Source organism: Oryzias latipes, chromosome 6, assembly GCF_002234675.1.
Source record: "Oryzias latipes chromosome 6, ASM223467v1".
NCBI lineage: Eukaryota > Metazoa > Chordata > Actinopteri > Beloniformes > Adrianichthyidae > Oryzias > Oryzias latipes.
The window spans coordinates 5,002,156-5,026,209 of record NC_019864.2 but is presented as its reverse complement, the minus strand read 5'-3'; the positions used below and the strand labels follow the sequence as shown (position 1 = coordinate 5,026,209).

The 24,054-nt window shown below is 46.3% G+C and overlaps 1 protein-coding gene across 1 annotated transcript in view; it reads left to right on the top strand.

Annotated features, from left to right (window-relative positions):
• The first annotated feature begins 1,327 nt into the window (after positions 1 to 1,327).
• Positions 1,328 to 24,054, top strand: part of lrp5 (LDL receptor related protein 5) — a 51,992-nt gene continuing 29,265 nt past the window's right edge. Inside the window, exons 1-11 of the mRNA XM_023955524.1 lie at positions 1,328 to 1,579; positions 7,976 to 8,176; positions 9,929 to 10,145; positions 10,897 to 10,965; positions 11,642 to 11,770; positions 14,478 to 14,674; positions 15,733 to 15,864; positions 20,742 to 20,830; positions 20,917 to 21,135; positions 22,120 to 22,208; positions 22,800 to 22,971. Coding sequence (XP_023811292.1) covers positions 1,519 to 1,579; positions 7,976 to 8,176; positions 9,929 to 10,145; positions 10,897 to 10,965; positions 11,642 to 11,770; positions 14,478 to 14,674; positions 15,733 to 15,864; positions 20,742 to 20,830; positions 20,917 to 21,135; positions 22,120 to 22,208; positions 22,800 to 22,971 — 1,575 coding nt within the window. The 5' untranslated portion in view covers positions 1,328 to 1,518. The remainder of the gene's footprint in view (positions 1,580 to 7,975; positions 8,177 to 9,928; positions 10,146 to 10,896; positions 10,966 to 11,641; positions 11,771 to 14,477; positions 14,675 to 15,732; positions 15,865 to 20,741; positions 20,831 to 20,916; positions 21,136 to 22,119; positions 22,209 to 22,799; positions 22,972 to 24,054) is intronic.

The window sequence follows — 24,054 nt, the reverse complement described above, 5'->3', positions numbered from 1 at the left end:
TGCCTTAGTTTTGTGGTAATAAATATGAAATCAATTAAAATGATAGTTTTTCTCATTCATTATTAGTAGTATCAAATGGAAATTTGAAGTATTTCATTAAAATTCAGACCAAATAGAAAAAGCACTCGTGTTAAAAACAAAAGTCCCAACTTGTTATCAGTGTATTTCACATGTGAGAGATAAAACATGCCTCAATGACTCAGAGGAAGGCGCTCCAGAGTTTCACTGAAACAGCCATGTTATGTTTTTTCCTTCACTTCCTGTCCTGTCTCTTTTTTTTACCTCAGTTCTTCCTGTTTTACCCTTCTGAACAGATTTAGTTCTACTTCCACTATTACAGGCTCTGCTTTTCCCTGTGTGTTTCTTCTCCAATTCAAATAGCTGTCTTCCTGCTGCACTCCCAGATTGTCTGACTGCATTACATCAACTCTTCAGCTCTGAATATTTCTACCTGATGTCATGATGCTGAATCTGATTTGACTCTTGGTTTCTCCCTGTCTGCTTCTGGACCTGGAGACTAAATTTCTGTCCACAGGAGCTGCCTCTGCTGCTGCCTCTGGATACTGCTTTCTGGACCTTGGGACTTGCCTATTTTGATAACTGGACATGATTTTTCTTTAACTGTGCGTGCACCAGACACCCCTCCTTGCTACACTATCCCCACCTTCCCTCTTTGGATCCTGCAGATTTCTCCCCCCAATCTCCTCCTTAGTGTAAACTCATCTTTTAGTGTGCACAACCTGTCTGCCACCAACCTGATTCTCCTGTCTTCCACATTGTAGACCATTCATGCCACTTGGAGCCTGTCAACACTTCCTGCACCAGTTATTTCTCTATTCTAGAGTAGATTCCGACTTAATTTCATTCAGAGTGCTGTGTTTTTTTTTTGTTTTTTTACAAAACTGCAGTACTCTCCATCCTTGTGTATGGTTCATGAAATGGCCTCTAAAAAGAATTTGGCAGCATTGTATTCATGATTCTTTTGATTTTATGTTTTAATTTTTTAATTACCGATACGAAGCCCATGATCGAGACGACTGTTGTTCTGAATTTGGGCCATATAAATAAATTGAATTGAATTGCAAAATGAGTCAATGCTTTTATTTTGAAGGGATGACGTCTTAATTTTGATTTTCTTTAAATCCTTTTTAAATCTATGGTTTTCTGGTCAGTGTACTCTGAAACCGAACGATGTTTCTGAGACTGAAGACGTTCAGAGGTTACAGAGCAGCTCCGCGAGGACAAACCGAACCAGATCTTCATGAAGTTCCCCTCGAACTTTGTCCCCACCTCTCCCTGAGACGTCGAGGCTCCGCCCACACCCAACTGCCCTTTCTCTCCGTGCGCGAGCCCGACAGTCCAAAGTGGAAAGTAGCGCGAGCGTAAAACGAAGACGAAGAAAAGTCCCTTTACAGCCCCGGTCACGCGCGCGCACATGTACGCGCTCAGCGGCGGGTCAGAGAAGACTCCCGGGATCGAACATCCGAACATGGAGCGGGAGTCCCGGCTGTGACGGGGATGGGAGGTCTGCTGGCGCCGCGGCTGCTGCTCTGGAGCTGCCTGCTGTCCGCGGGCTCGGGTACGTCGTCGGTCGACGCGTGAACGCGCGGCTCTCCGGTGAAAGTTTCGTGTCTCGGCTGTCGGAGCGCGGCTCCAAACTTTTGGGGGGTGTTCGCCACGGGGCGGGTCGTGCGTGAGATTCGGGCCAGACGATGATCACAAAGACCTGCGGGATTTGAAGGCAGCTGGCTGTTTCTGGGCCTTCATCCCGTCCTGCGCGGTGTCGGGTGTCACGCACGCAGGCTCTGCGCCGTAGAGCTGAACAGAGGGCAGTGTTTGGGTTCTGCCCCCCCCCCCCCCCCCCCCCAGGATGTGGGTCCACAGACCCCCCCCCCCCCCCCCCCCCGTGTCCCGGTGGTGATGGTTCTGACTGCTTCCAGAGCTCCCCTCATTGTCCCCCCCCCCCCCCCCCCCCGCTGCTCTGAAGGCGCCCTCTGACCCCGTGCGTTAGCGTGTGTTAGCGTGTCAGCGCGTGGTTCCACAGGTCCGTGGTGTCTACAGTCTCATCCTCGGGGCTGAGGCTTCTGGTTGTCCTCCTGAAACAGCAGAACTCCTCCTGAGGAACCCTCAGCTCCTGGTTCCTCTTCACTGTTGTGTTCCTGTTGTGCGTTTGCTCAGCCTGTCAGTTGTGTCTTCAGCCTGTCAGCTGCTTCATGGATGATCCACAGACTCAAACAAAGGGGGGCAGCCGAGGAGGACCGCTGTGCCTCAGAAGCCTCTGGCTTAGACGGGTCGGCGGTCTTTGTTCTGGGTGGCGGTGCTCAGAGCGGCAGTGTGATGGAGCAGCAGGTGGATGTTTCTGTGGAAACCTCCGTGTTTCCTCCACGGGCGGACGCCGCCTCGTCCTGTGCCGGGCGGGGATGGGCAGAACCCTGGAAGAGGGCGGCTGGCTTCGTCATTTCTGCTGCTCTGCAGGCTCGGCTTTGTTCATGAGGTGGTGGAGCGGCGGTGAAGCCGGGCTGCAGCTGGATGCTGCCTCTCCACCTCCATAGATGAAGACGGGCGTTTTCTGATCCTCTTCTCGCTGTTTCTGACATTTTTACTAAAATCTGCAGAACCGACGTTACTCAGCGAAGCCGCAGGAAAGCTTCAGGAAAAAGTCCCAAACCATTAGTTTCTGCATAATGTGGTCATCACACATTATGCAGTTATTACCTAAAGGTAATAACTCAAACAATTGAGTACAAGTATGATTATACTTCTGCCTTATTTGTAAAGCATTTATTGTCTTTTTGCAGTGAAAGTACGTCGTATTAGTCATTGAAATGTTTTTTCCCACAGTTCCTCAGGGGACACAGAGGTGTGTGCTGCATCCCTGCTGCATCCCAGAATGCTCACGTTCAAAAGGTCAAACAATAGAGCTGAGTTCAAGATGCATCTATTATGGATAGTTTTAGTGCATTACACCAGGCTTTTCTTCATTGTTTTTCATTAGCAAATGAGTCATTTTCTGAATTTCTGTTTTTGTCTGTGTTCCCTGGTATATGGGGGGGGGGGGGTCCGTGGCAGAGGTCTCCCTCTTGTTTGTACATGAAGGCTCCCTGTTGGTCTGTGTGGAAGCATTCAGTGGGTCAGATGTGCTCACGCTGCACAGCAGAGTTCAGTCCAGTGTTCATGGAGTAACACGCCACTCCAGACGTCGTGGTGCATGACGCCCGTCTGACCACACAAGTCTGTTCTGTGTTTCCCTTCATGTTGTTTAGGGCTGACTCTGCTGCAGGTAGCAGCTCCCTCAGACCCCACAGTGGCGCATCACGCTGCAGCAGGGCTTACCGCCACCATGTCAGCTCAAGTTTGAATGTTCACATCCTATCTGAAGGCCATCATGATTCTATTTTATCTACGTTGTGCGTCTGCAGGACTCCTGCTTCTTCCTTAAGTTAGCTAAACTAGATAGAATGGAGGAGGAGCTTCTGTCATCTGGCTCCTCCCTGATGGAACCAACTCTGCTATGGTTCAGGAGGCAGACACCATCTGTCAGTTTCCCATCCATCCATCCATCCATCCATCCATCCATCCATCCATCCATCCATCCATCCATCCATCCATCCATCCATCCATCCATCCATCCATCATTGACAATTCTAGTGAGCATGCACATAGTTTTTTTTGCAAAGACTTCTGGGAAATTTCCAGGGCACTGGATTTTAGAACTGTAGATTGGTACAGCTCTACAACATGGCGAACGCCCTTTGTACGTAAATGTGGCGAACTGAACGCATTCTTTACTTGAGGCATGGCACAGAGGAGAGTGATTGACAAGGTCTACAGCCAATCAGGACACAGAACAAAGTGCACTATTTAAAATAAAATGAAAAATCATGACCGTGAAAGGAGAATGGCGATGTAGCGAGGGAACTCTGGACAGTCAGAGGTCCGGACTGTCTGCTCCCTGGTTTAAGGGGGTGAGGTGTCTTAGAGAAAGGGATGCCAGCAGTGCTGCGTTCATGCATCTGCTTCCCCCCCTCTCACTGCTGCAGGACTTGTTCTGTTTGTTACTGATGCCTTACACAGGGACCACACCAAGACCCGACCACATCATCTGTTGTATGCAGACACTGACCGCTAATGACATCAACAATCTGGTCTAAAAATGTCACATGTGAAGAAGATCATTTTCAGCGTTTAAAGTAGTCTTAAGGATGGTGAAAACATAGAAATAAATTGGTGGCAACCGAACCAGATTCCCCACTCTGTCACAGGAAAGGGAAAGTTCAGGTTCATCAACATTTTTTATTGCAGAAGTGAACCAACAACCGAAAAGTCACTTTCTACTAATAAAGGAAACTATGTCTTTGCCACGGTTGCAGTATTGTAAACTGGAGAGTACGGATGGGTTGATAACTGGTGTTGTGATAGTCATGGAAAAGTTTGAAAGAAGGAGAAAAGTGGCTGCAGCAGAAGAGCAGTGATGTGGCAACAATGATGAGAAGGAATGCAAGAAAGAGATGGATATCTTTTCCTGTTTGCCTTTCTCTGGCGTGAAAAAGGAGGTTGGAGCTGGATGCATTACGCACAAGTCTGACGGGTGGGTAGTGGGCAAACGGGCGGGGAACAGTGGAGGGGAGAAAGAGGAAAAGGTTGGGAGGAGGGGGACTTTAGGGGGTGGATGTGGGGCTAGCAGAGACTCTCAGAGGAAGAAAGCCAAAGGCGGTCCACCATTTCAGTTTTCTGCTAACGGTTCAGGCCCCCAGACTTTCTATAAAAACCTGTTCCAGCCCATGGCTTGTACCCCAATGCATGCCGTGAAGAGTCAGATCAATGCTCCTCAGGCATTTCTAGCCTAGAATCAGCAAGGAGACAACCAGGAAATGTTTTCCGATGCTCAGCAGAAGCCTGAGGACTTGGTCTGGACCTGGATGGGTTGGAAATCCTCTGGCTTTCATGCTGGTGCATTTGCTCTTTTACTGTCAGGTGTGACAGACCTGTTTTGGACCAAACAAGTGAACTCTGGTGCGCTTCACTTCAGTGGGAACAGCACAAATACCAAAACAGCAAAGGAAAGTGTTGTCATGGGAACATGCAGGCATACGTTTAGGGCTGAAACGATTCCTCGGGTTACTCGAGTTACTCGATTACAAAAATTCCTCGAGGCAAAATCTCTGCCTTGAAGCCTCGTTAAATTCCTGACGCGCACTATACGCGCGGCGCAGGGATTTGATTGTGTCACACGGTCCGTTTATTCACACGGACCTTTTGAATTTAGTTGGCGCGATGGCGGAGAATAGATCTATAAATAAACTGCAGAAATTGTCTAAAGTGTGGGATCATTACACACTTAATAAAGAAGAGAACAAGGTGCAGTGTCTCTACTGCAAAATAGAGCTGGCATACCCGCGCGTGCCGCCGGCAGCGAGCGAGGGGCGGCGTCAGCCCCATCTATCTTTAGTCATGATGGTCAAACCTTTTGTTAACAGCAGTGCCCCAAATGAGCTGCTGTTCGTCACCAACCTGACGGCTGGTTTTCATATTTCTGTTGACGGAGTTTCTGGGATAAAGTCCTTCTGTTTCTTCCTAAAACGAAATGATCTCACTTTGCCACTAGTGAAGCATGACTCCAATGATAAGCATGTTTTTAGTGTTTTAACATGTTCCTGTAGCATTTTTCTCATGGCGGTGGACACGTAAAAAGACAACTCAAGGCCCGTTCACACCGGGACGAATTTCGCCGGCGATTTTCGCCGACGTTTAACGCCTCGTGACTAAACAAAGGGCACCAATGTGAGTGTGCACACCGAGGCGAAAAAACGCCGAGCGCCAAAGCTTCAAAAAAAAAAAAACGCCTCGGGTTCGTTTTTTTTTTTCGACGCGTCACGTCGAAATCTATTCGACCAATGAGAATTGCGCTTTTGCACACGTGTCTGGAGCTTCTGAAGTTACAGTAAAACACAACTTGGGGGCGCTCAAACACAAAACTGCCTTGCTGAGCACACATACCAGCGAAGAAGTTAGACGCCAAGTAGCGTCTACACTGCCGCGAAGAAATAATGACGGACATTCTAAAATATCCCTGAACCAAGTACCAGTTGGAGCTACTGATGCTTGAAATATTTATGTTTTCTTTGTTTGATTCTGACTAGCGCGTAAATACTTGCTCTCTTCTTCTGAGTGAAAAGCGACTTTAAGAATCGTAAAGTTGCGCAGCGCCACCTTGTGTACAGGAGTATTTCTGTTTACATTAAGCGCCATCTAATGTCAGGGAAGGAAATTGCATGTTCGCTCGGCTCATCGTCAGCGAAAATCGCCTGGGTGTGAACACAAAAAACGTGTTGAAAAACGCTGGCGAATAACGCCTGGCGAATATTCGTCCCGGTGTGTACGGGCCTTAAGATTAAACTATGTTTTTTGAGTATTTCTTTAATCAATTGTAGTCAATCATGAGAAGACCAAAAATGCAGTTTGAAAAAGCTTGTTGTTATATACAGACTCCCTGCTCTGCTCCATTCTGATCATCCACTGTCAGACCAACAGATCCATGACCGTCTGTGTTTTCCTGGTCTGAGCTGGAATCTGGATCAGAACCGGACGACTGCATAGACCTGATATTGATGGCTTATTTGCTCTGTTAATGCCAGGGTGGGGTTGTGAGGGGCTGTAAGCTAGCGGGGGGGGGGGGGGGGGGTGTAGACAAAAGGATGATGTGAAATAGAGGCGGGCTTACTCCACGCCAACAATCCCGCCAACAAAGGGGAATTTCTGATGAACTGTTGCTGCTAAGCAGAAACTATGTCCTATTTTTGCCTAAAAAAAGCATAATCAGAATTCTAAGACGTTCACGGTGGATCAAAAGATGATTGGAGTGGGACTTGAACCGTCTGCTGCCTGCAGTAGGTGCAGCAGGAAGGTGGAACACAGGTTCAGAAGAGCCTGTTAGTTCTGCAGAGGAGCTGGGAGCCAAAGCCAGAGCAGCTTTGCAGCTTCTGCTCTGGCTTTGGCTCCCTCGGTGGAGCTTCGCCAGCTGCTGTTGTTGAGACAGAAGGGATGAAAGTGCCGCCGCTGCTCTGATGACACCGCCTCAGCTGCAGGTTTCTGTCCTGCACTTCATCAGAGCACACCAGCTGACACACCACTTCTTCTTAAAGGAGCTGAATCCTTCTCAGATGGATTAGCTGCCAGGATGTGGCGTTGCAATATTCTGCACTTTTCTATCATGGAAAAATAAAGCAGTATTGTCTTGAACGATGCCGTGGCATCAACCTGCTATGTGTGTGAGGTCACATGTGGGAAAAGTGTTACCGTGCATTGTTGTTGCTTCAGTGGTTTTACTGTTTGTGTTGTGGAAAAAGGAAATGAAAGAATCAGAAATTGTACCATGGTTATTTTTAACAAATTCTTTTCTGTTTCTGACAAAACCAGTTTTTCTGTCAGCCTTCATGAGGTTTTACTGATGAATCTATTTAAGCAAAAGAAAAGGATGGATGTGTCTTGTCCAGCTCGTCCTCCATCTCCACCTCCACACCTTTATCCACCAACAGATTCCAATGTTTTTAGGATTTGTGCTTCTATTGGTTTACATTTTTTCCCCCATAATGCATTGCTTGAGTCCTCTGTCCGTCAGCCATCTTCTGTTTTGATGGTTGGTTGTGTGTTTTTATTCCCTCTGCTCGGATCAGAACAGAGCAAACTGCAGTAGCCTGGTTTCATCAGCAGGTGTTCAGCCTCCATTACCTTCATGTTCTCTTGAGGAAAACAATCTGGAACCTGCTCAGAGGGGGTGAGATAGCAGGATGAACCCTTTTTTATTTAAGCTGATGTCAGAAAGGTTCGTTTCTCGCTGCTGTCTGGAGAACTGCACTCATTGATCCTTTAGACATGAAGCTTTCAGCCATGATCAGGGAGGAAGGGGCCATGTATGATAGCAGAAAATGACTTTCTCTGTGGGCTCTGAATGTTAAGGAGGATCTTTGTTTTCCAGGGTCTCCACTCCTTCTTTTTGCCAACCGGAGAGACGTCCGTCTGGTGGATGGAGAGGGCCCGCGCGGGGAGTCGGCCATCGTTGTTAGTGATTTGGAGGATGCAGCAGCTGTGGATTTCTTTTTTGCTGAGGGCCTGATATTTTGGACGGATGTCAGCGAGGAGGCCATCAAACAAACACGCTGGAATCAGTCATCTAACTGTAAGAAGTGCTTGCTGCTGAACTATTTCCACTGCAGATTAGAAACCAGTCTCCTTTGATTTTTGCGTCTGATCATTGATGGAAAACGTCTATTTCTCTCTGAAGCTACGTTCACACCAAACGCACTTCGCACGGCAGAAGGTCCGGCTCTAACGTTAAGTCAATGCACATCCGCCAGCAGGAGTCCTGCCGTGCAGGTTGAGTGTCTGGCGTGGCGCGTCTGTCTGACAGCAGCATGATTTGGGCGCAGCCAGAGTTAAAAAATCAAAAACTTTGCCAAGAACAACGCGCTTTTGGCACGTGACGCGTTCAGTGACACGATCAGCAGGTGGAGACCAAGTTCAATACGAGGGGAAGTTCTGACTTCTTAAGGCCCGTACACACCGGGACGAATATTCGCCAGGCGTTATTCGTCAGCGTTTTTCGCCACGTTTGTGGTGTTCACACCCAGGCGATTTTCGCTGACGATGAGCCGAGCGAACATGCAATTTCATTCCCTGACATTAGATGGCGCTTAATGTAAACAGAAATACTCCTGTACACAAGGTGGCGCTGCGGAACTTTACGCTTCTTAAAGTCGCTTTTCCCTCAGAAGAAGAGAGCAAGTATTTACGCGCTTGTCAGAATAATACAAAGAAAAACATGAATATTTCAAACACCAGTAGCTCCAACTGGTGATTGGTTCGGGGATATTTTAGAATGTCCGTCATTATTTGTTCGCGGCAGTGTAGATGCAACTCTGCGTCTATCTTCTTCGCTGGTATGTGTGCTCAGCAAGGCAGTTTTGTGTTTGAGCGCCCCCAAGTTGTGTTTTACTGTAACTCCAGAAGCTCCAGACACGTGTGCAAAAGCGGCATTCTCATTGGTCGAATAGATTTCGACGCGACGCGTCGAAAAAAAAAAACGAACCCGAGGCGTTTTTTAAAAAAGTGACGCTTTGACGCGTGGCGTTTTTTCGCCTCGGTGTGCACACTCACATTGGTGCCCTTTGTTTAGTCACGAGGCGTTAAACGTCGGCGAATATCGCGGGCGAAATTCGTCCCAGTGTGAAAAGGCCTTTAGGTTCTGCTATTTTCAGACACAGTTGTGTTTTTCACAAACCGTCTTCTGTCTTCGTCTGACGAAGTCAGTTATCAATGCAGACACTGAACTTTATTTATCTAACGAGGGAAACTCTGATCGTTGTCCTCCTGAACTTTAGAATATTTTTCTCATTTTTAAAGACAATACTAAAAAAGTCCTAATTTTATTCCTATTTTTTGGACCTCGGACTAATGCGGGGCAGCAAGAGGTCAAACTGGGTCACATTCGGAAACGCCACAGCGGCCGTCATTCAGACGCAGCTCCGGCTGCAGGGTCTGACCTAATCGTACTGGGACAGTCTCTGAATGATGTCATGAACACAAACATACAGACATGATTACTGAGACTTTTGTGTGTCTTCATGTCATTGTCAATGAGATGGACCCCGCTCTATATAGCGATAACTTTGGCGGTAGCTCCTCCCACATGCTTTTTGGACAAGCGTCGAGCAGCGCGTCGAGCAGCGCGTCCAACAGGCGGCCAACCCGTTGCATGAATCACAATGGGTGTGAACGTTTACATGAATCTCCTATCATTAAACCAAACTGCAGCGGGCGCTGATAGTTAGAGGTTTTCCTGCAGTGTCAGTTCATGGCTGTCCAAAAGCTGAAAATATGTGGAAAGGGGTTACCTTTCTGAAAACGTCTTTCTCCCTTTATCCATCCTCAGCACTGAAGGAGTCTCTGGGAACCGATCAGATCGTGGTGGTGCCGGGCTTGGACAGCCCCGATGGGCTCGCCTGCGACTGGTTGAGTAAAAAACTTTACTGGACGGATTCTGAGACCAACCGCATTGAGGTGGCAAACCTTAATGGCACCTCCAGGAAGGTCCTGTTCTGGATGGACTTGGACCAGCCCAGGGCAATTGCCCTCAACCCTGCACAACGGTACACACTTGCACACACACACTCACACACACACTCACATACTGTAGCACTGAGAGACAACCTTAATTCAGTGACTGGCGTATTCAAACGGGGAACTTTCAATGCTACAAGCACCATTGCTAATAGAACCAACTACAAAACCATTTTTCTACATGAGGTATTAAGAAAATGATTCATTTAATAAATCTGAATTTAATTTGTAAGCAGGGACACAAACTGATGAACAGTTTTATTAAATGAGGAAATGAATAAATTTATTTAAAATAAGAAATTCAAAAACAATTTTTAGCTGCTTTAAAATTCCCAACATCCCCTGCAGCCTCAGGCTCCCCATCCAGAACCTGTCCAGTATAGACGCCTCACAACTCTGCCGTCCTGCAGGGACTCTGAAAATGTGCTCGTTATCAGGAAGTGAAGCAGAAGGTTCAAGTTAATGTTCTGCTCTAAAGCTGAACGCCCCCAACCTTTGAGTTTAGAGCTGTTAATTAAACTTTAACAGGGCTTTGTCAAGCCAGACATGCTGCTGAGGCACACGACGGTTGAAACTGTCTTTCTGCTCGTTATTTGCGCCTTCATTGTGGGTCATCCGCCTCCACTGTCAGACACAGGTGAGGAAGGCGGCTGATATTAAGGCACCATCTTCCACCGTAGTCTGTTCACAAATAAACTCCATTGTTGATTATCTTTTAAGCATTTCGTTAGCTGTGCATTCCTTTGAAATGATCCTCTTTGGTGCTGGGACTCTCTTCAGATACATGTACTGGACGGACTGGGGGGAGGAGCCAAGGATTGAGCGTGCCGGCATGGACGGCAGCAGAAGGTACGGCGGCTGAACAACCTTCCTCACGTTTGACCTGTCCTTCAGAAACGGTCCTATCCTCTGAGCTCATTGAAGATCTCTGCTCCAACGGACACACAACCACAACAGACGCACAACTGTAGTCAGACTGTGATGTGGTGCACTTATGTGCAAACGTCAGCATTCGAGGAGGATGGCACCATAAAGCTGCTAAGTCTTTAATGACGGGACAAACTTGGCCAAAACGAGCGTTTTGCAGTATATGACATGGTCATAAGATTGTTATACAATGTGTGTGTGTGTGTGTGTGTGTGTGTGTGTGTGTGTAAGCATGCATGTTTACATGCAATGCATTTTCCTTACAAAGATCAAGATTTTCAAAATAGTTCTGGGCTCCAAAGGTCTTTTTCAAAGAAAAATGTTATGATTTCTGTTCTATATTTGCACATTTATCGTGTGTGAAGTGTGTCGGCCTCAGTTACCTTCAAACCAAACAGGAACTAAGAACCAGGAGTTCTCCACTGACTTAGGTAATGACGATAAGAGCGTAAGAGGAAGCCACTACATAAAGACCAACAGACCAGTGAATAAGAAACCAGGAAACACAGCGGGATGGGGTTAGAACCCCGCCAGATAGAACCCCAACACAAAAACACTCTTGTTTGTGACTCTTGGCTGTTTGTGTTTGTCCTACCAGAGAGGTGATTGTTAATGAAGACATTTTCTGGCCAAATGGTCTCACTGTTGACCTGGAGGAGCAGAAACTGTACTGGGCCGATGCCAAGCTGAGCTTCATCCACAGAGCCAACCTGGATGGATCTGCACGGTATGATATGACCACACAACAGAATGAGGGCGGGGCCTCTTGGGTCACCTGAGACAGGATGAGTGTAATGCAAGAACATTTTTATCTGTGTGGCCTCCTTGGAATGATTTGGGTTGAATTGGACTTTTTTGTATAGCACCCTGTAAACTGAGGCTTTTTCCCACCATTTAAAGTGGACGCTCTTAGTGCCATGCACCTGTACCGCGGGCAGCTGGGTTATGGGTTGTCCGTCCCCATGGAGAGTCATGGAGAAGGGGTAGAAAAAAATGTCCATGAACATTTTCACTCTACAGGTTCACCGAGCGGTCTATGACATTGATATTTGGTGTGGGCCACCTGCATGCCTCGCACGGGTTTGCCCAAATTTACCCACAGACAGCCCGTACCAGTGGCTTAGGCGGTTGAGCAGGTCGGCCAATGATCGAAGGGTCAGTGGTTCGATCCCCGCTCCCCCCACTGAATTGTCGTTGTGTCCTTGGGCAAGACACTTCCCCCTCCCTGCCTCCAGTGTGGCTCTACTGGTGTGTGAGTGTATGAATGTCCGTTTTTAAGTCTGGTCGCAAGCTCTACGTAGAAACCAGCCCTTCATTCAGCTCAACCGGTTGAACATTTTCACGCTGAATGGCAGCGACGCAGCACTCTGACCAATCGGGGACTCGGTAGTATCTTATGGGTGGGGTTCGCTTCGACGTTGACAGCCCTAGTTGTGACTAAGGTCTAAGAAATCAAAAAACAGTACCGCTGGTAAAGGTTGTATCTGTGGAGAAAGAGCAGAGCTGAAATGCGTGAAAAAGGACTTTGCAGTTGAACAGAAAGCGTTGATGGTCTGAAGAAGGCTGCTGCCTGGACTGAGGGCGGGGGTCACTGTGCACGATGCTGGATGCTGCGTGAGTTCAGGTGGGTTGCTGTTCAGGTGACCCCTCTTCAGGCCAGTGTCAGGACTTTCAGTCAAAAGCAGCAGCTTCAGGAGGTCAGTGCAGAGATCTGAAGAGTGTCCTTTAGACTGATTCAACATGAGATGCAGCAACATTCTGGATCATCTGTTGGGACTTGGTTCTGGAGGCTCTTAGTCCTGTTACAGGATCCTTGTAGGACTCAAGCCCAGAGAGGGTCTGAACAAAGAGGAACGGGAAGGTCTGATCATTGCATATGTTTGAATGAGAACCAGTGTGGACCAGCTTTGTGTACAAGGATGTAGAAAAGCACTGATCAAGTTAAGAGCTTCAACTTTAACCCGGTAACTGACTAGTTCCTGACTAGTCAGTTGATTTCTTTTCACAATAAGGTGACATACAAATCACTCATGATCTTTGTTTAGTCACACCAGGGACCCAGTGCCCCCCTGCTTGACACTCAGCATTAGGGGGTTGGATGGGGGGCTTAAACCACCAAATGGCTCCTGAGCGCGGCAGGGGAGGGGTCAAATGCGGAGAACCAATGTCACTCACCTAGGAGCTAGTGGGACTTTAACTGTAACTTTACATGAAGTTTACATTTTGTATGCACATACACACACACACACACACATATGTTGTTTGCACATGCAACACTTCTGCAGTCTGCATGTACGGACTTGAAGCTAGAACTGCAAAATACTTGGAAAGGATCAAGACTCAGAATGACTAGATTGAGAGTTCTGTCAGGAATCTAGGTTCAATTGAAACACTTTTGTTTACAACTTCCTACCTGGAGAGGAGGTTTCTGAGGCAAACTCTGTGTGTGTCTGCACGCTCCAAAGCAGTTCAACAGTTTGGGGGGGGGGGGGGGGGGGGGCGCGCACTCGTCTGCTTTTGTGATCATCTGAGGCTGCAGCTTTAAAGTCCCAGCCGGAGAAGGTTTGGTTTGATTCAGGTCGCAGCCCCGATGGCTGAAGCTCACCTTTTTGTGACTGAATTGTGCAACAGAGTCTAGTGAAAGTAAAGTTCACTGGGGGGGAGGGGGGGGTTCTTAGATCATGCAGTGAATTTTTACCATTTGTTTTCTGAAGAATCGGCTCACATGAACAAAGCGGAGTGGAGCTAACACATCTGGAAGTAATGAACATTTTTCTCTCTTTTTCCACCTTGAACCCCGCTCACGTCTGCTTTTACACTTTACATACACACACACTCACTCACACATACACACCTACACACACTCACACATCCACACACACACACACAAATCCAGCAATAGTGATGATTGATGAATTTAGTTCCTGGAGTGTTGATATTCCAAATACTAGCTTCCTTTGACCCTGCATGCATGCGATTGTGCATGTGAGTGTACACGTGTGCGTGCAAATGCATTTTCCTCTCTGCAAACAGTCGTCAGCCCTCTCTGCTGAGTGACACAAACCTCTGTGTGTTTTATGGATGTGCAGTGAAAGTGTAGACCTCGGCTGAAGCCAGGCGCCAAACTATGCTGGGAGTTCAGGGACTCGGCTGGCTTTTCTGGTTTTCAATTCATAACGTTTTTTCTGTTGTTTTCTGGTCAGATGAAGCTCAAAAACGTAATCCATCAAATCCAAAATGAAACCTTTTTTCTTATCTTTTCAAACACTGACTGTAGCACTGAATCCCATTCAAAGGGATCCATTCTAAAGATGGGCTACGATCTGTCTGGCCTCCAGCTCCCTCACAAAGAAGAAGCTCTTAGGCAGACCTCAGCCTGCTTGTGTTGTGGGCCGCTGCTGTGGTTCTGAAGCTGCCTGCGTTTGCTCCTGCAGTGAGGCTGTGGTGGAGGGCACCCTGACGCATCCTTTTGCTCTGACGCTGTCAAACGAGACTCTGTTCTGGACCGACTGGCAGACCCATTCCATCCACGCCTGCAACAAACACCGAGGAGACAAAACCAGAGAGATCCTGGGTGGGATTTACTCTCCAATGGGCATCCAGGTTCTGGAGTCATACCGACAGCCTTACAGTGAGTTGAATGTTTCATCTTCCTACTGTATGTATTAGGACCAAAGTGTTTTTACCATCACTAGATGCTGAGGTTTAGGCTGTGAGAGCTGCTAATAGATGTGCTAGAGTTCATTCAGCCCCTAACGAGAGCCTCTCTAGGAGCATGAACAGCAGACCAAGCAGAAGAATGGAAGGATAAAGGTGTAGTTACCCATGGCACCTTTTACACATGGGCCAGCAGTTTTCGTTTAAAGGTTAGGGTTTCAAACCCATCACAATGTGTCCCTATTAGCTGTTTGTGGTGGGCGTGGCCTCAGGTCTGTGCCAGTGACCACCCACACCTCCACACTCAATACTCCTAAGCTGCAGAAGCCTCACTGACTGGAAGACATCAGTGGGCCAATGGCCTTCAGGCATCCACACGCCGCGCAAAACATAGAACGGCTAGCTCAGGCGTTAGAGAAGGTACTGGTTTTCCTCTGTGTTGAAATCATTTTTACAGAGAAGTAATTCACACAGGTGCTCACAGTTCAGCGTTTCAGTCTGTTGTGCACAGATTTTAGATGCAGCCGTTCATAGATGTCTTTGAGTCACCATGCAACTGAGATCAAGTCCCCATTTGTGTCCCTGAAAGCAAAGGTCAGGATGTTTTTCTGCCAAATCCTTCTCTGTTCTCGGCCTGTCCTGGGTTTAGTCCATCCAGGACAGGTACATCTGTACTTGTGTGTACAGATCTGCAGTCCTGTCTGGATGTAACTCTGCAGGGATCTGCTGTGCCTTTTGCTGTCAAATAAAAGCACATGTGTTTATCAAAACTGATTTGTGGTCCTCATCATGATTAAGGCTTGGAAACACAGGAAACTCGAAATACCAAAAAGTACACAGACCTAAATTGAAAAATGTCACTGATTTCAAATTGTTGCATTTGGTCCCAAAATTAAAGCAGTTTTTCTTTTCTTTTAAATATTGACATTTCTTTAAAGGAAAATGGATCCCTGATACTGCTTTCATGTCTTCATGTTGACAAGTTTAACATCATAAGCCCCCCCCCCCTTGCTTCCTGCTCTGTGGTTGCAGTCCGGACCCCCTGCAGTGACAACAATGGAGGCTGCAGTCATCTCTGCTTGCTCTCACCAGTGCCCCCTTTCTACAGCTGCACCTGCCCTACAGGGGTCCAGCTCAGAGCTGACGGAAAGACGTGCAAGCCAGGTATGGATCCTGAAGCCGCACGGGTAATCCCCTGTTAACCACCTGTCCAGAACAATTTCTGCTAAAAAAGAACGGACATTAAAGCACAGATTGATCAACTTTGCTGATTGTTCCATCCATGGTCACCGTCACAAGAAGGCGTGACATGTTTGTGTGTCTTCATACCAGCAGAAACAGCTGCTGATTCATGAAAAATCCTTTCATTCTACCAGTTCAGGCTGCTGTTTTGTCCAAACACGTCCAGCTTCATTGACTTTTATTGTAAAAATGTAATGAGATCAAACTTGGATAAATTTAATTAAAGTTCACACTTTATTACCAAAGGTATTCTCTCCCCCATCCAAAGGATCAGCATCAGGTGTCCTAATCACCTGGCCTGGCCACAGGTGTATACAATCAAGCAGTCAGGCTTTTGGACTGTTTTTACAAACATTTGTGAAAGAATGTTCCGCTCTCAGTGAATTCCAGTGTGGAACTGTCACAGGAGGTCACCTGTGCAACAAATCCAGAGGTGAAACGTCCTAAATCTTCCACAGTCAGCTGTCAGCTCTATCAGAACAACATGGAAGAGTTTGGGAGCAACAGCAACTCGGCCACCAAGTGGTCGACCATGTAAACCGATGGAGAGGGGTCAGAGGATGCTGAAGCTCATAGTGAGAAAAGAGTGAGGCCGACTTTCTGCAGTCAGTTGCTACAGAGCTTAGCCCAAGTCCAGCACGCAGAGAGCTTCGTGGAATGGGTTTCCACGGCGGAGCAGCTCCTTCCATCCACACATCACCAAGTGCAACACAAAGCGTCTGATGCAGCGGTGTAAAGCACGCCACCACTGGACTCTAGAGCAGTGGAGACGCCTTCTCTGGAGCGATGAATCTGGAATGACATCTGGAAATCTGATAGACGAGTCTGGGTTTAGGGGGTTGCCAGAAAAACTGTACATTTGGGGCTGCATTGTGCCGAGTGAGAAATTTGGTGGAGGAGGAATTATGGTGTGGGCTGGTTTTTCAGGACTTGGGCTTTGGCCCCTTAGTTCCAGTGAAAGGAGCTCTGAATGGTTCAAGATACCAATTCCATGCTCCCAACCTTGCTGGAGCAGTTTGGAGCAGCTCTTCCTTTTCCAACATGACTGTTTGCCAGTTCACATAGCACGGCCCGTAAAGACATTGTTGGTTAAAAGCGTATACTTCCTCGAAGGCCCAAAGCACTTCACAGTTTCATTAACACATTAACATTGGCGAATGTTCACACTGCCAAACAATGGCACCAACATTCCACCAGCTCGGTGAGGTGGGCTTCAACATATGGGCGGGCAAGGCAGGAATTGAACCTGTAATCCTCCGATCAGAGGTCGACCGCCCTACTCCTGCCGCACAGCCGCCCACATGGATGACAGATTTAAAAATAACTGGACTGGCCTGCACAGAGTCCTGGCCTGAACCCCAAAGATCACCTTTGGGATGAAGGAGAGCACAGACTGGGATCCAGGCCTTCTCCACCAACATCAGTGTGTGACCTCACCAATGACCTTTTGGAAGAATGGTCTACAATTGAGTGGAGACTTTTGGTAATGTAGAGGATCTCACAGGGAGAAATTCACTTGTCATAGCAGCTCAAAGAAAAAAAACTGATAACAGGAATTACTGCTCACCAAATATCAGTTCAAACGCACAAAAAAGTAAATAGGGAGCAGATGTCTGCACACGCCAAATGACCTCAGTCACTTCAGCAGGTGGAGGCCACTTTGCCCCCTCCTGTACAGGTCATCAGCGTAGTGGGACCAGTTTAGTTTGTTGTTGAGGTGAAGGAACTTGGTACTTGAAACAACCATGGTAATGTCACTTCCCTGGACGTTCAGCGGTGCGTGGGCCGCCGTTCTCCATCTTTGGGGGCAAGTCACTGGAGAACGGGCAGAATGAAAATGTGTCTCCATCCCTATGACTGGACCTGGGCCTGGGGGTGGGGGTGGGGGTTGGAGGTGGATCCGTCTGTAGTTTGATGCTCTGGATTAAAGCTGTAGGGGCAATTCTTTTTGTCATGTTGTGAGGAGTGGGAAGTTCAATTTCCTCATATTTTTGTGGTGGTGATGCTTCAGCTGGACAGAAGGGTCAGAATTAGGGATGTGTCCGATGACAGGGTGGGGGATGTACAACAGATCTGTGTGTCAGAAACAGAATGAATTCCCACGATGCTGAGACAATGGAGCCTTATTCCTCCAGCAGCAGCAGCAGTGCTGTAAGCTTTGCGTGTGTCTGTTTGGCTGTTGTGTGAATATATTAAATGTGAATGGAGCACGCCAACCAATTGCCCACCCACTGCAGACAATAAAACAACAATGCTGCATTGTGTCAGCAGCAGTTTGTGTGGCCGTGTGCCTTTGTGTCTGTGCTTCTAATTTGTTTTGCTTGGCTAGTTAAATTGAAGGCGTTTGTTGTTGTGCTGCCTCCAGACCGTGTGCGTGTGTGTGCACGAGTCAGTGTTCCTCAAGCATCTCAGAATGAAGTCTAGGGTGGTTGAAGAGTGAACTCCTCCCCCCAGATACTGTTATGACGAGAACAGTGGAACAGCTGGTTCTGGAAGCTCCAGTGGAAGAAGAAATGGTCACTGCATGTCTCTGCCTCTGTTTTGGACAGGGACTTGGTGTTCTGCATGACTGCATCATGGGGGAGAGAACAACATTTGATTAAAGCTGCAAGCATCGAGGCCCCAGCTGCAGCCGTTGGTGAAAATGTGTTACCACCACAGTCTTATGAACACACCTGAAGCCACGGTGTACAATGTCTGACTAATTAACCCAGGTCAAATCAATGAATCTCTCTGAATCGATATAAGTTTACTAGATCAATAATCCATCCATAAAAGTAAAGATCGATCTCTTATGCCCTTCCTTTTCTGGTGACCTTACTCATATAACAGCAGTAAAGCCAAAGTCTGCTAGCTTAATGCTAATGCATAATGGAATTTCCCATAGGGTGGCTAATGCTAACGCTCGTTAAACATACGCTGCTGACTAAATACTCAGCTTTATTTAATCACAGGCAGGAATTTTCCAAACTCTTAATGAAACATATTTTTAAAAGTAACCATTTGTGGTCTAAAGCACTGTTTTTTAACCCTTTTTGAACCAAGGCACACTTTATCTTTGACAAAAATCCCGCGGCACACCAGCATCCCAAAAAAAAAAAAAAAAACGAGAAACTCCTAGTCTGTATTGATCTACAGTCCCTCCATGATCTCAGATGCGTTTTGGTGATAATTGTGTCAGAAAAAGCTGGACGTTGCAGGTGTTTTTCTAAAAGATGTAATAAAAGTTAAGTTAAAAGATTTAAAAACTGTTTGATGTGTGTTCGTTGTGGTTTCAAGACGTTTAACCAAGAAACGCTGAGACGCTGTCACTTTAATCCAATGCATCATGGGAGATGTAGTGCACAGCAGCCGATCGCAGACAGACTAGCGTCTCTGAGCTTCATTTTTTTGTTCACTTGTTCCACGGTCTGACACCGGATTCTGTGGAAAGCTACAGCGCTAAAGACGAGCTTTAGCTGGTATTTTTGTTGGAACTGAGACTTTATGAGCAGAATCAGAACAAGGAAGTGAAGACTTTAACCACTTCTGATTGGTCAGACTGATGACGTGTGATTAAGCCTCCAAGAATGATTGGTGGAGACAGTTAAAGGGGCGGGACTTTTCCGAAAACAGAGCTGAAGCTACGGCTAAATCACTGTACCGTCATTCTAATCAAAGTGTCTTCAATAGAATCAAATAAAAACAAAGAAAAAAGTATTTTATGATCTTTCATATTCCTAACTCCTCAGTGTTTTATCAGGGCCTGTTTGGATGAACACAGAGCTGATATCCTGGAGATGGGAAATGTTTTTAGATCAGTGAATGGGACATTAACCACGGCACACCTGACCATCTCCCATGGCACACTGAAAAACTCTGGTCTAAAGCACCGTTCTTTCCTTTCAAATCTTTTGGAATAAATTGTGATGCTACAGCATGAAACACCAAATGGAAATGCCCTCCAGGAGAGGGAGAACATTTAATTTTGTAACATTAGCTAGTTTAGAGCCTTTACAATGGTAATGATCTGCACTTTTTTGTTGGAGCTTCTCCGTTTGAGAAACCATGTAACACTGTATGGTGCTGGTTTATTATGTCACTAATACATTTGACAGCATGTGAACTGTATCAGAATAATAAGAATATCTTCAAAACATGTATAGATTGTTGAATTTCTATACAAATATGTCTTCGTGTGTAAATCATGTACATTCAAATTTGATTTTTAATCGAGTGGATCCACAAGAATCGTGCATCAATCCAGGCTCTGGTGCGTTGAATCAAATCCATTCAGAAATGATTGGTGTTGCCTAACCCTAGTATTCACCTGTACCTGGAAATATATCCACCAGAGCTGGTTTCTTCTGATGGTTCTCCTATTTTTTTTGTTTTTTTTGTTTTTTATTATTTTTTTTCTTTAATTGTGGATTTTTGCAGACTATCACATTTTGGCGGGCAGTCAGCAGCATTTAGGGGGCACTGCCCCCTTTGCCCGTACCCATGTCCAGCCGTGGTCATAATTAGACTTGATGAAGTTGGAGGTTTGTGACAGTAATTCTTTGATCACTTCAGCAGTTTACTGTTGTGCTAGAAACAATAGGAGTAGAAGAGAAACTCAGACAGCTCAGTGGAACCATTTTGAGGCTTTTTTGACCCCACCGATATTTATATCAACGATGACTACAACTAAAAAAAGCTGCAGACACAAAGTCCTGACTGGTTTTCAGTACTTCACAAAAAGGTGCTTTGGTAATGCCACCTCCAAGCAGCCAGACCTTCTTGTCATCTTCAATAGTGCCTTGGTCCTTCTCATTCAGGGGCGGAGCAGGTTCTGCTGCTCGCTCGACGGACGGACCTGAGGAGAATCTCACTTGACCTGCCAGACTTCACCGACATAGTGCTGCAGGTAAATTCTCACTTTGCAGCAGACTTTCTGTTGGCCTCTTGGGTCAAAGTTCAGCCTCCCTTCTCGCTGCTTCTTTGTTGTTGCAGGTTGATGGGATCCGCCATGCCATAGCTATAGACTATGACCCTGTTGAAGGGTATGTGTACTGGACAGATGATGAAGTTCGAGCCATCCGACGATCCCGTCTCGATGGCAGCAACGCCGTGATGCTGGTCACCACAGAAATTAACCACCCAGATGGCATCGCAGTGGATTGGGTGTCCAGAAACCTTTACTGGACTGACACTGGCACCGATCGCATTGAGGTAGAGTTAAAAATTGTGCTGTAGCAGGGAGGATCCAGACACCCCAGGAATGTTCACAGGAGGTTAGAGGGCTGGTTCAAGACAGTCCGTGTTTTCACAGCAGACTGTTGGTGATCCACAAGGGGCAGCACTGCAGACTACTGCATAAAGATGGATGTGGCTTTTATTTAAGCACTCTGCTGCGGCTCAATCACATCACTTTAAATAAATAAATCAAGCAAGCATAAAGAATTCACTGCAAATTAATAGAAAAGAATACAGGACTTTCAAAATAAAACAATACATGTGCAAATGTCATGTTTGTGTGATGTTGTGATCACAAAACACATGAGTGATGAGTGAGTCTGTACCTTACGACAATACATTAACCCTTTAACCCTTGTGCTATCCTATGGGGTCCAGATGACCCCACCCTTGCATTGAGGTGTTCTCCCTACCATGACAAAGGTGGAAAGATTTCATGTAATCCATGGACACCAGTGAAGATCACAAATCATTGAAGAAAAAAGGTTCAGGGCACTGTCTAATGGGTCTAGATGACCCAACTCCCAATGTTAAAGTGCCTAGGATAGCACAAGGGTTATGAACTGAGATGTACGTAAACGACTGTGAAGTCTTGCATATCACTGCAAGGCTGCTTTTCTCTGCTTCAGGATCCACTGGAGTTAGTTTCATTGTGTGAATAATGGAGCTAAAGCTCTGATGTTAAAGGGTAAACAGTTGTTTAAATGATAGAAAATAGCTATCTTTTTAAACGAAGATCTGTTGTTTTTCAGTACTATTTGATATCAAATCATACGTCGCGCAGTAAACTTTACAACCAGCTGACAAAGCATCACCTGCAAAGTTCTGTGTCAGACTTTTTACCGTCTCTCTGTCCTCCGTGGGTCATCACTGGTACTCAAAGGCAGCAGCTGACTATTGCTTAAAAAAATAAAATGGTTTCAATAATGTGAACAGATGTGTGCTCCATGTCATTTTCAGGTCACGAGGCTCAATGGGACCTCTCGGAAAATTCTGATTTCTGAGAACTTGGATGAACCCAGAGCCATCGTTCTGGATCCTGTGAATGGGTAAGTGGCATCGTTCACTCTGTCAGCTTGTTTTCTTTTTACGTTTGGTTAAGTATGTCCAAAAAAAATTAGTGTTATGACATAAAATGATGAATAATACATTTTACAACACAAAGTGAAAGAGCCCAAAACCTACTGAGTATTTAAAGTTAGAGTAATCTTTCACGGTTAAGGTTTGCTAAACTTTTATTTTTCAGTTAGTATAAAACAACTTAATAAACCATCAAAAACCAGTTTCATACGTTCTCCGTCTTGATCAACACTACGTAGTGTTTAGCAGGAATGACAGCATCTCTAGTCCAATTTCTCTTAAAATAACTTTTCGGTTGTCTCAAGTGACCCCAGCTCACTGAAAAAAATCCAATTTTCCCACAAATTGACTATCCTAGAACTGGTCAGGAAAAAGGATTGTAAATATTTTGGATGCAGCATGAAGGTTGGGGTCGGTCACTCCACCTTCAGAAACCTGCTGCATCTGTAAAGACGCTGTGGCAGTGTCTCAATCACACACGTTGGACTAGGACTTAGTGAATACTGCCTTTGTAGGACAGCAGAGTGTACTGCCTCTAATGAAACTGTGTCTGCTTTCAGTTACATGTTCTGGTCTGACTGGGGGGAGCGTCCCAAAATTGAGCGTGCCAACCTGGATGGAACAGACCGGCTGGTCCTGCTTAACACTTCTCTGGGCTGGCCCAATGGATTAGCTTTGGACTATGCTACAGGAAAGCTGTACTGGGGAGACGCAAAAACAGACAAAATAGAGGTAGGGGGCTTTATTAACAGTTTAAAGCTGCTTTGTGGTTCAGAGATGCCTGACAGGAGGAAACTCACAGAAAATTTGTAGTTTCAAGAAGGGACGTGATGGTGGTTGACCGAGTTTTACTCTCAAACTGTCTGATACGGAAGATTTAGACCCATGCTGGGTTGACAGCCTTAAAGTCTGGCGCTGACAGTCCATCCATCCAACATCCTTCCATCCATCCAACATCCATCCAACATCCATCCATATATCCATCCATCCATCCATCCATCCAACATCCTTCCATCCATCCAACATCCATCCAACATCCATCCATATATCCATCCATCCATCCATCCATCCAACATCCTTCCATCCATCCATCCAACATCCATCCATATATCCATCCATACATCCATCCATCCATCCAACATCCTTCCATCCATCCAACATCCATCCATCCATCCATCCATCCATCCAACATCCTTCCATCCATCCAACATCCATCCAACATCCATCCATATATCCATCCATCCATCCATCCAACATCCTTCCATCCATCCATCCAACATCCATCCATATATCCATCCATACATCCATCCATCCATCCAACATCCTTCCATCCATCCAACATCCTTCCATCCATCCAACATCCATCCATCCATCCATCCATCCATCCATCCAACATCCATCCAAGATCCTTTCATCCAACATCCATCCATCCATCCAACATCCATCCATCCATCCATCCATCCATCCATCCATCCAACATCCATCCATCCATCCAACATCCTTCCATCCATCCAACATCCATCCAAAATCCTTTCATCCAACATCCATCCATCCATCCAACATCCATCCATCCATCCAACATCCTTCCATCCATCCATCCATATATCCATACATCCATCCATCCATCCATCCATCCAACATCCTTCCATCCATCCAACATCCATCCATCCATCCATCCATCCATCCATCCATCCATCCAACATCCATCCAAGATCCTTTCATCCAACATCCATCCATCCATCCAACATCCATCCATCCATCCAACATCCTTCCATCCATCCATCCATCCATATATCCATCCATCCATCCATCCAT